The 12,872-nt window shown below is 31.6% G+C and overlaps 1 protein-coding gene across 1 annotated transcript; it reads right to left on the reverse strand.

The window, feature by feature from the left end:
* Positions 1-3,505: 3,505 nt before the first annotated feature.
* LOC131933333 (ubiquitin-conjugating enzyme E2 J2) lies at positions 3,506-11,889 on the reverse strand. The gene is made up of 8 exons (XM_059290120.1): positions 11,746-11,889; positions 6,094-6,215; positions 5,819-5,859; positions 5,506-5,608; positions 5,074-5,164; positions 4,429-4,476; positions 4,246-4,326; positions 3,506-4,031 (listed from the first exon to the last, which is right to left on the reverse strand). The coding sequence occupies exons 2-8, from the start codon at positions 6,213-6,215 to the stop codon at positions 3,783-3,785; spliced, it is 735 nt and encodes a 244-aa protein (XP_059146103.1). The 5' UTR covers positions 11,746-11,889; the 3' UTR covers positions 3,506-3,782.
* Between the last annotated feature and the right edge of the window lie 983 nt (positions 11,890-12,872).

The following is a 12,872-nucleotide window of genomic DNA, read 5'->3' on the forward strand; positions in this document are numbered from 1 at the left end:
GTTTTTTTTTTTTTTTGCGATAACCTCCTGGTCTGGAGTTATACATTGAGCTATTTAAAATTGCAAGTGGTATTTCCCTTTTACATGCGTCTTTCGTAACATTTCAATCTTTTTTTTATCAAAGGTTTCAGTCGTATAAAATATATGTTGCTTAGTTCTTTAAAAAGTATATTACGTTCTGATAATTTGGAGCAGAGTTTTAAAAATTGTATTGTACAGTTTTTCTATTACCTTATATAAAAAAAAAAAAACTGTTGGAGTAACAAAGACAATTATCATTAGGCTAATTAATTTTGTGATTTATGCAAAATTAAAAGATATGGCCAGAGGCTAATTACTACGGAAAATGAAAGATTGCTTATGAAATTTGTAGAGGAGGGGGTAGTCCTGCAATGTAGTTTTCAGTTATGACATAATTTGCATTAGCGTCTCCAAATCCAATAATGTTCAGCTTGCTTATTGATCATACTATACAAGTAAACAATAAACCAGATTGGGTTACGTATGCGCAAATTTATAAAACTGCTCAACGAAATGTAAAATCTTCTAGTTTTATTTTTTACATATTCGTGTTTTAAATATGGCATTATTTTCAATAATTTTGTTTTGTTTAAAGCTCTTTCGGTAAAAAAAATCCAGATTTTTGTAGTGTTTGATGAATTTTTCCCCCTGCTTTAGTCTAATGCAAGACTAAAAATATTTTTTGAAAGTTGAAAGAGGGCAGGCAGCATTAGATTCGACAGATTTTCCTATACATGTTTGTACGTGCGTTTTATTAAAGATCTGATATAGATTTTTGTCTTTGTTTTTTGTTTTTTTGTTAAAAAACAGATGATTTTAAGAGGAAAGTATTATTGGCTGCTTTGATTTTTAAAAAAACTCTGTATGTTCAAAGTTAAACAACAAATGTAATAAACACTAGTTCACTAAAATATTTTAGTCAAAGGTGATAATTTGTCATACATTTGAAATGTGTTCATGTTAAATCCATCATGTATGAAGTGTGCAGCAGTCCAATATAAATATATAAAAAGGCATATCATCATGCAAAACATTTTATTTGATAAAATTCAATTCAAGATCTGCATTTTATGACATGAATATCCCATTCCAAACAATAGAAATATTTATAATAAAAACATTAATGTGAAGTATGTACAGGAGTAGCAATTATTGTCCAAATAATTTCTAACTCAAACAGCAACCTTTAAAAAAGTATCAGTGAATACAATGACTCACAAAAAAAACACAATTGCAACCAATTAAAGTCTAAACAAAATGTATAACTGACAATTTAAAATATTTTATCTGGAGTGAGGTTATATTGATGCAGATAAATGAATCTACTATTCTGATCTAATCAAATGTGTATATAAGATAGCAAACTTCGTTCTTGATTAGAAATGCAGCTTACGCATTTCAGCACACAGAGTCCAACAGGATGGGTGCTTAAAATAAAAGGGGATTCAGCTTTCTTATCTCTCCGATGTTTATATACGCTTCAAAACGCAGCAGATGTGTTTTCTTGCTTTTTACAAGAATTTAAAAGAGCAAGGCTGATTGGAACATGTAATGAGATGATTGCATCACTGCAAGATAATTTTTAATAAACTGTGATGGATTATGTAACAAAGATGATGAATATACTTAGATCTCAAATTAAGTAAAATAATGAGAATTTTAAATTGATTTGTTTAAAATGCTTTTTGATTTTAACAAATACTGATCTGCAGATTGATATCTACTGGTAAAACCTTTCCTAAAACATTTTCCGCAAATAAATAATCTCAGCTAAAAACTGGATTGATAAAATCACAAAGTAAATGTTCTTGACATTCTTTTTAAATGTAATTTTTTTCAGTTTTTTTGGTAAAGAATTTATATTAAAAAAAAAGTTTAGAACATTCTTAAAAACTTGAGTTCTAATATATATAAAAACTCCTACAAATTCTTGTTCTTAATGCTAAAAAGTTTGCATTGCAAATTTAAAAGGCTAAAGTTTAACAATGAAATAACTTGGGTGTATTTCAACTAAAATATTACATATTACAAAGTTAAAAAATTATTTATTTTAAATGAAATTAATCTGAAAAATTTAAGAATTTAATCCACTTGGAAAACTGAAAAAAACTTTTTAAAATTGTGCTGATAAAAATTGTACTGTGATCCACATCTCACTACATCTTAGAATACTGATCTTTATCACATACACATTTTACCGTCTTGGCTTTTTTAAGCATACCATTATAAGTTAACAATAACTTTAAACTTATAATAAATTTGAAATTTAAAAACTTTAACCATAAATTTTTAAAGAAACAATGTAAACTGCTGCAACTAAATTGAAAATATTGAAATTTCCATAATTAAAAGAACAAAATACAATATAGTAAGCACTCATTTATTGCAATTCATACAAATGCATACATTCTCCACATTCAAAGGATTTACAATACCAGTTCCATCCATCACATCTTCCACACAATGAATTGCAGGTATGAGCTGAACATGTATGTGTTCATATAAAAATTCTTTATAGAATTATTTATCTAATAAGCTTTCAATTTTAGTATGAAAAATCAATACATGATTAAAAGCTCAGAGCATGAGATCTGAACCAATTTGTCTTTAAACAAACCTCAGCAAGACTGTTAAAAACAGTGAAAAAACTATTTCACACAAGCCTGTAACCAAAATCAGCACAAGAAACCATTATTTGAATACTTTTACGATGATCCACTTTATTTTTAAATTGTTATACATGTTAGAGATTTCTACATAAGTAAAGCTACTTAACTATTTTTTAGACAAAGCTACTTTCTTGGTTACTCTAAACAATGTAAATAATTAGCCAGCCAGACTTAATTTTTAAATTTTGTCCTGATGATTTAAGTCCTAATTTCAATACAATGGTTCTCAACCAGTGTTTGTTGCATACCACAAGAACCCTTAATATCTATGCATATCTTGTATTATGCAGAATACTCTATGATTTTTCAATATATGTTAAAAGTAACCCTTTAACACTACCCTGAGTAAGCCTTGGTGTATGTAAACAATCAGTTGAGAAGCACTGGTTTTATGGGCTCTAAAAATATTTGTCAATTTTTTTTTACAGGAAATATTTTCATTTCTACAAATAGATAATATGGTAGAATGTCCACCCATCACAGCATCTTCAAATTTTAACATTATAAACAATAAGATTGCTTTAACAGATAGGAGAACCCTTGAATATAGTGAACAAGTGTTCTTTTTATGCACACACACATACTTACATATACTATCTATATATATATATATATATATATATATATATATATATATATATATATATATATATATATCTATATATATATATATCTATATATCTATATCTATATATCTATATCTATATATATATATATATATATATATATATATATATATATATAAATATATATATATATATATATATATATATATATATATATACATATATATATATATATATATATACATATATGTATGTATGTGTGTGTGAAATAATGGCTCACAAGAATTAACAGAAATGTCAATTTTTACAGTTTTGAGAAAAAAATGTATTTAGCATTTATGTTTTTATTTGTCATATGAACCAGATTTTTCTACCTAATGGCATGTTGCTGCATAAAGGAAAAAATGCCCAAAAAAATAACAACTCTGCTTCTTTCAGTGAGCTTTTTAAATATATCATATCAACAGTTCTCATTTCCGCTAAAGTCACAGCATCCCACCCCAGTCAAACTTACGATGCCACAAGACTATATTGTATCAACAACATTTGTGACAACATGTTTCACGACAAAAGCAAAAGCCGCTATCCCTGCCAGGAAAAGCATGTTGGTCACTGTGCCACGCAGAAACCACCTGTTTCCACCCCGATGGACATTGTCAGCAATTTGTGGCACACCATTGTGGAATAGATTGCTGTCTCCGTTGTTCAAAAGGTTACCAGTTTCTGTTGATTTCTTAAACTCTTCTGCTTGTTTTCGTAAGTTTTCTCGAATTTTCTGCACACAAAAAGGTAAAAAGTAATAAATGGATTTAAAATAAACACATTAAATTTGTTTTGACTGTGTTATAACTTTTTGAAAAAAAACATGCTTTTACTTTTATTCAATGTTTGTTTTATTTAACTAATTTCAGATAAATAAATAAATGTTTAACCTTATTTTCTTCTTGCAATAAAAAAAATTAAAGAAATGTTAGAATATCTGAACTTACATCTGCAACATCAGGAAACAATTCACAAAATGTTTTATTTGCCAAGTTGAAAGACCCACTTTGTGCAGCTAGTTGTCTTTTCTAAAGAGAAAGAATATCTTTGGTATTAAAATAATTCAAAATAAAAAAAATTGATTCAGCTTTAAACCAAAAGAGAACTGCAGCTAGAAAAACAGTACTCACAGTGCACAGACTCGTTTCAATACTTCCCAAGGTTGGACTTTTCTCTAGCTAGAAAAATAATTTGGAATTATATTTTTATTATAATAAATAATAATTAAGCCTACATGTTTTAATTAGTACATACAAGTACATGTATACAGGCATTGTTAGTACTATGCAAATTAATAAACAAGCATAAACTAAAGCATTAATAAGTGGTGTAAGAGAATAATTTGAATGATCAATGGCCTTTGATAGGTAGCTGGAAGCATTATCTAAGAAGAGTTAGCTTTTTTTTTTTCTGCCCATTCAGCCCAGAAAAATAGTCAATGACAACTCTTAGAATGCTTATGATGTGTGAAGTATCCTTTTATAAAACTGAAGGTCCAGGGAGCAGGTGAAGCATATAAAGGGATCCTGTGGTCAGTACTATGCCCAACAGCCTTTACTTTCCCCAACATGAGTCAGGTACCCATAAGAGCTGGGTGCACTCATGGCTTTACTGGGAATCGAACTCGAGACTGCCAGGTTAGCAGTCACATTCGACCACACCATCTCATAATAATGTGTATCAAAGCTATTTTATTTAAATCTCAACCTTAACCAAGATCAATAATATACATTGCCCTGCCAACCTTTCAAGAAGAACCAGATCAATCAACTTACCATAAAACTAAGGAGTCCAGTCAGAATAGTGGACACTGACCAAGCTGGGTTCCAGGTATCAGGGTGAAAATCACTAATTGACAGACACAGTCTATAAAAAGAGAAAACAGCTCATTAACAAAAGTATTTTTTTTTCTCTACATTCCTAATTTTTATTTAAATTTAAATGGTTTTTTCTATTAGGTCACATTCTGTGGGTGACAGGAGTCTGCCTTTTGGGCGATTCATGTTATTAATAATGTAAAATGAAAATAAATAAATCTATATTAATTTAATAATAACAGCTTTGAAAGATAGATATTTTTTAGATGGGTCATATTTTTGTGTTGGGGTTGGGTGAATTAATGATTCCTTAAACAATAATTAAATTAGCAAAAAGTGACACCACCACGTCATGTAGTATATTTGAGGAATAAATTAAATGACTCTTGCCTTGTGTTGCACTTGAATCTTCCATTAGGTGTCAGCATGTAAATACTCGGTGGTTTGAATGGAAATTCTCTGGGGAAAACTAATTTGCCATGGTAAATCCCACCTGCGAAAACATTTCAACATTTTAAAACAGTTTGAGTGAACATAATTTAGTAAAATATAAAAACAATTTTTTATTAAACCAACATTTTGTCTTTTGTACAATATTTTAAACTTAAAATCAAACTGATTTTACATGTAGATATAATTTATTTAAACTAATGTCCCACTATGTGTATTGATTATGAAGAAATTAATTTAATTCATTGTATACCTTCATAAGGTGAATTTTCTGGACCTTCAACAATATAATGCCTGAAAATAAATATATAATTTTCTTAAATAAATCATTTATACAGATAAAAAGCTATTACATAGCAATCAAAATTATATAAATAAGCCAGTGCCTTGAAGTAAAAGGTGTTTATTGCTAAAAACCTATAACTTGAACAACAACAGGTCTAACAATAACATATCCTATCCTATAAAATATTATAGTTATACTTTTGAAAAAAATTATCAGTAGCAATTACAAAGCTATGCACACACCATTCAAGAATATTAGATGGCACAGGAGCAGCTTGAATATAAGGCACGGGGTCTTTCATTATCCTCATGTAGTCTTGTTTAAGTCTGGCTGTGGCGGTTGAGTTTACTTTCTTTGATGACATCTACAACACAAATAATGTTAACATGAGAATTATAAATGAGGCAGTACTGTCAGATCTAGTTCTAGGATTCTACTACTAGATCTAGGTTTCTAAATGGACAAGAGCGAGTTGACGAGAATCCTTCCATAACGTTGTTGACATGGAATAAAAACGTACTTTTTTAGATTTAGACCGTAAAAAAAATAAAAACTAAAGGCTAAAATTAATTTAGAAATTTTATATTTTTAGAATAAATGCTATAAAAGTTGCAAATCCAGAGAACTTGAAAATAATTTGTTGAGTTTAAGGCTAAATTTCTATTTATTTTCATTAAGCCTAAGTTATAACCGGATGTTTCACTTTCGTAAGACACATATTGATTGGCTGTACAGGAACTCCGTGATTGATAATTATTTGTTTACAAAACTTTGCAGATCAATTTTTTAAATGACAATGCAAATTTAAACCCCCATGACCTAGTTTTTCTTTTTTTAGCTAACAATGTGTAGAGTAAAATTTATGGCAGCCTATCAAATAGCAGGATGCCATTGTTTATGCCGCCATTACATGTGAAAACCAAATTATTTTTGCTTTTTTTTTTATTTAGTTACCGAAAATATTAAAAACATCAAATACATCCAATCTTTAGTAAAGTCCGAAAAAAACCAGACAGACAGGAGTTTATAACCATATTAATTGTAACTACGCCATGCATGATTTTTAAACTAATTAATGGGCCTCTCAAATACCTTTGAGACTTTTCTCGCTCGCGTCCATTTAAAAATTATCCATCCAGTACATACAAGTTCAAGTTGAATACAGAGTACAGTTATATAGTGTTACTTTACTCAATGAAGCTTTAGATATTATTAGATGGCAGCAGCTAATCATAGTTCACTATGAATAGCCCTTAGAAAGCTATTCATAAACTGACCGATCAGAGAAAAGAATTTTTCCAAGTAATTATGCAATATGTTCTGCTATATAGGTCTAATTTCTTTAGATCTAACCTTATCACTTACAATGATCCCTAACAGCTAATGCCTAAAACCTAACCCTAAAAAAGTTCAACAACTCGTCTTCATTTACTAAGTAAAATAGGAAAATAAAAAGCAAAATAGAAACCCTGAGCCACAAGGAATAGAACACATGTGACAAAACCAAGCTGCCTGATGTGCAACCACTTGAGCAGTTGACTCATCATCAAAAAGTTAAATGTCATCCGCAAGTTGATTTAAAAAATATATGCAAGCATGTGCAGGACTATAAATATGATTGGTCAGCTAAAAATAGCAAACTACAAATAGAGTTTAAATAATATTCATCGTCAACTACAAATAGTAAAAAGTAAGTGAAGTTCCCTTTTCAAATGACTCTCTAGTCAATTGTATGTCAAGGGAATTTTTATACCAGTGTCCGGTAATATAATAGAATCTTGCTAATCATCTAATGTTAATCATCTAACCCTATCCCTTACCATAATCCTAGTCCTACCATATGCCAAACCCTAATTTCTAAACATAGGGTCATTGTGAGTTCATGTAAGATAATTTATAGACTCATGCCTTGCAATTATGCATTTCTATTTAACCCATTGCCATGAAAATCTTAAGTGACACTAACATATTTTTATGAGAAAAAAAAAGTTAAATCCAGATCTAAATAGATCTAGACTCTAATCTAAGACACATTCAATACTCTAAATGTTGGATTTTTCTCAAGTTTTGACAAAATTTATTTTAAAAACTAAACCCAAAATTCATAAAGAAATAGGCGGAGTGGTTTCCTAACAATGTTTTTGTGTTTTTCTGTTGTGTTTAGGCTATATATTGTAGTATTTGTAGTTTATAATAAAATAAAAAATACGCTCAACTGGTTGGTGGAGGTGAACGTGAAATGGGGAATAAAATACGCTAAAATGGAGTTTTACCTTTATTTTTTATTATTTTTAATTTTTACGGTCTCTTGATTGCAAAATCTAACATAGCACGTTTTTAATCCATGTCAACAATGAAAACTAAAAACAATATGATGGATTGGAAGACTAAGAAATTAGAAGGGAAGGATTCTTGTCAACTCGGTCACCTCCATTTAGCGAGGCTCACTAACTCGAAAGCGTCCTTGGTTGCTAACCAGAACATGGCTACCACACCTTGGCCTACGATTGGGCATTTTTTCAGCTTTGTTCGAGAGACCACCTTAACATTAACATTAAAAATAATTATCACGCGAAAAATGGCGTATTTTAAGCTATCTGAAGATGACAAAGCTATTTTTGCCAGAAAAAAAAATTAAAATTTGCTTCCGACAATGTAGGTCAAACGTAAACATGGGTATAGTTTGAGTTGTTTAAAAACTTTAAATAATGGTCTGTTAGGTGTCCAAATGGCACTGTACGGTAGGCTATCATTAGACTGATCGTTTAGTGAAAAAATATTGTAATTATTTTATAACCATTTTAAGAAATCGGCGCCCAAAAAAGGTCACTGAAAGCACGTAATTTTTAATTGTGACGTCATCGCTATTGTGATGGATGCTGTACGGAAGTATGCGCAATAGACGCTAAAAGGGTTGTATATTATTTCAAATGGGCTCACAATTTGGCCTTGATTTCCTGCGTAATTAGGCTAATTGAGAATCATTAGTGATCTTTTACCTGGCCATGTGATGATAGGTATCTTACAAGGCTATAAAAGCCCGCGAAACACATCGATCTACCCTTCAGATTGGTATTGGTGAGAGTATTTGATGCATACTTATTATAGCAAGGATAACTAACTTGAAAGCGTCTCTGGTTGCTAACAACACAGTAGCGTAGCGAGGGGGGGGGGGGGGGCGGGGGGGGACACATGTCCCCGGGCGCCGAGCTTAGGGGGCGCCAAAATGGGTTGGAAAAATAAATTGAAAGGTTGAGGGGGGTGCAAATCAAAATCTCGAGGGGGGGTGCAAATCGAAAGTTTGAGGGGGGGGGGTGCAAATCAAAATCTCGAGGGGGGTGCTAATCGAAAAGTTTGTCCCCGGGCGCCGGGAAGGGTCGCTACGCCTCTGTAACAACAACATGGCGTCCTAAACCGGACGCTTAGTTTCGGACCTCGTGAAAAATTGCGGTTTTTTCACATAATGTAAACAAACTATAGTTGGCAGTGCTAAATATGCCAGAGAAACGCTATAAATTGCTTTGGATAATGAAGACCGAAGCTCAAAAAGTGGTGCCGACAAACATTCGTAGATCTTTTTAAATATTAGCAACTACGATGTAGATCGGAAACCGAAAGTACATCAATATTAGATTTAACAGTCTGTGTAAAAATAAATCGAATATTACATGCGCTAATTTTTTTTTAAAATTCTCCAAAACGGTCACCACCAGAAGTAAAAATTCCATAACCCACGTGACCGCTATTGGGCGGCAGACGTTCGCCTAGGTGGCTCTATCGACTCTTTACTACGTTTGTGTTGACGAGCGTTAAGTGAATATTTTCCAATTTTGATTTTTACATTGCTGGACAAATTAATTAAGTATTTCGATCTGAACACGGGAAGATAGGAATTAGTTGGTATTTCTGTAAAAGCCCGTAAACCTGTGATCTCGTGGTGAAACGCGATCTCGAAAAAGTCTAGGTGCTAAATTATTTACTTGATTTTATTATTACTAATTACTACTAGATCGAATTATAGTTAATATTATTTTCATTTGCTTTCATTTTTATATAATTGATTATTATGATTTAGATCCAGAAGGGCTAGGCTAATAAATTATAATAATTATATTAGAGGACAGCCTGCATAAACAAAAGTTTGCATTCTTAGATCTAGATCTAGTTGACACAGTACAGGGACTTGCGCACACGCTCGCGTGACGAAAGAACGCAAGCGGGCTCGTGACGAATTTGCATAATTTTTCACTCACAAGTGATCAACGTTAAAGTGATAGGCGTAGCCTAACAATCTTTAAATAGATCTATCTAGATCTACACACCAGCTCTAGATACAAATTTAAGTATTAAAACTCCACCTGGATCTAGCTTCGGACGGGCGATGTTTCTCTCGTTGACAAAACAACGCGAGCGAGCCGTCACTACGCACAGCCTATGAGTGGCGATGTTTGGAATGCATTTCTCGCTCACATGTGATGAAATTTAATGCAACGACAGTTTTAAAAATAAAAACAGATATTTTATTATGCCTATATATTTTTTTTTAATATTTAAAACTCAGCCTAGACAAAGCTTCCATGCTGGATAAGGAAGGAGGGTTAGATTCCGCCGTTAACTCAATCTATGTATTATTATGCATAATTGTCCTAATTAAACATTCCTATTTACACTGATTAACCCTCTTAAGACGTAGCTTTTTTAGAGAGCCGGTGCTAAGAAGACGGAGCCTACTTTCAAGTTTTGCACTTGTATCACAAAAAAATTTTGAAAAAAATAAAATAATTATTTTACATGCATAAAAATATATATTATTTATTAGGAAATTGAATGAGCTAATATGATTTTTATAAATCTAATAAAAATCTCAACATATATATATGTGAGCTTTCATATTTGCATAATTTATGCACGAAAAAAAAATGACGGCACTAAATTACAGTAAATTTGTATAACAATACGTTTTTTCTCTCTGTAATGCTAATCTAAATAATACACAAACATCTATTCAATAATCTGAACTAATTTACTGATTATTATTTCTACATTAGAATTTCTAAGTATATTTTTAGTATATTTTGATGACTGGACTGTTGGACATAAGAAAATTTACGATAGGACTCACGGCACTAAAAAAATCGATAAAAAACAAAATAATGAGGCAAACTTTCAATGGAAGTCGCCATTGAAGTGCTAGATATGTACTATAACAGTTAGAAGCAATCTGATTGGCTGATATGATACTAGAAAGCCAATCGTGTGGCTTCTACTATCGCGGCTGAGACCCGGCCGATAGATCGGTCGGTCGTCTTTTTGGCTATAAAACCGGCGGCCGATAGATCGGCCCGGGCGTCTCAAGAGGGTTAATCAAGACTGAATAAAACGTGAAAATGAATACCTTTAAAAAGTTTAGATCTATATATTTTTAAACATTTATACGTGATTATTTTTGGTTCATTCATTTGGCGTTTGCTAAAAATATAGTAAATAGATTACATAACCAAGTTACGAGTATCCTTTCGATTTCGTTTTATTGCAGCATACCTCCACTTCCCCCTCCCCACACATGATCCTTACGAACCTCCTAGGTAGTTTTCAGGTCAACTTTAGGAATCAGATCTCAGACTGGTTGTCATGGAAAAATCTTTCACAGCTAAGCTGTATGGCACCAATAATTAAAATCATGTATTTTAGTTCATAATGAGCTAAAATCATCAAATGTAGTGCCTAGTTAGTTAGAAAAATATCTCTAGCTTTTATTGGTATTGGTTAAAAAAATAAAAAATTAAAATTAAGATTTAGTGAGCCTCCCTACTCCATTGAATTATTTTGAGTTTTTGCAGGCCTAAACAATACTAAACATAATATATTATATAATACAATAGACAACGACTTACAGTTCGGACTGTTGCTACTATTTATTTTTATAGTTATGAAATCGGGATAAACTTGCTGCAGCTGATTTATAGATAAAAACAATGTTTTTTATTTGCTTGTGTCTAGTTCTTTCTTTATGGAACTGACGATATCCGGAAGATTGTTTTGATCCCCTTTCGCGTTCAATTAAAAACGATAATTTTTTTGTGAACGAAAGAAAAGACATTTTTCTTAATTAAAGATCAGCAAAAATGTTTTAAGTTTTAAATGTTAATTTTTACATTTTTGAGGTTTCAACGAATAGACTATATAATTCAATTTATAAGGTTATATATAATTAGAAGATCTTATCAATATTGCAATTTTGCACCCCCACCCTTTCCACATATCACTGTAGACTGTAGGCTGTCTAAATTTTTAAAAATATTCTGCTTTACTTAGTTAAATTAATGTTTAAACAGTATAACTATAAGATTTTTAACAAGATCTATATATATAATTCTCTTCTTCGAGCCGTTAGAAAACAAGCTGCAAACGCTCTCCCTACCTCCCCACCCCTACATGGTTTCAGTGAGCTGTGTTCACTCTAAATGTTTACAAGCAGAGCCAACGATTTTAAACGTAGGGGGGGGGGAGGGGGGGGAGGGAAGGAAGGGGGGGGGTTATGGTCCTTAACGAGCTACTTATAGTGTTTTAAAGAAATATTTTCAGTGTCAGCGTTGGTACTGTCGAATTCACAAATTATGAATTATTGAAAATTAGAAACAACTAAATAGCGGCGTATGTTATGCCGCGGGCCGGCTCGTTTTATATAATTGTGCAGTTCTTAACATTATAGTGACCCACACAATTCTTCTTAGGAGTCGTCGATAAAGGATGACACACTCATGAGAGAAAGGGGGTTTCGTAATCTTGTAACTTGTAACTGATGTGTGAGGAGGGGGAGGGGTGTGATGACAGATAGTGTGGCGTCACACTTTTGCATTTTAAATAAGTAATGTTCGAAACTGAATTATAGCTTCTTTTACATTTTAGAAATTTGCTTTCGAAAATTAGAAATTGATTAAAATACTCTATATTGACCATGCGCAGTCAATATTTTAGAAATATCCGATGTTTAGATTTTTTGCAAAAAAAAAATTAACTT

This window comes from Physella acuta, unplaced genomic scaffold (genome assembly GCF_028476545.2).
Source record: "Physella acuta isolate Inbredline_101_S28 unplaced genomic scaffold, ASM2847654v3 ptg002455l, whole genome shotgun sequence".
In the NCBI taxonomy this organism is placed as follows: Eukaryota; Metazoa; Mollusca; class Gastropoda; family Physidae; genus Physella; species Physella acuta.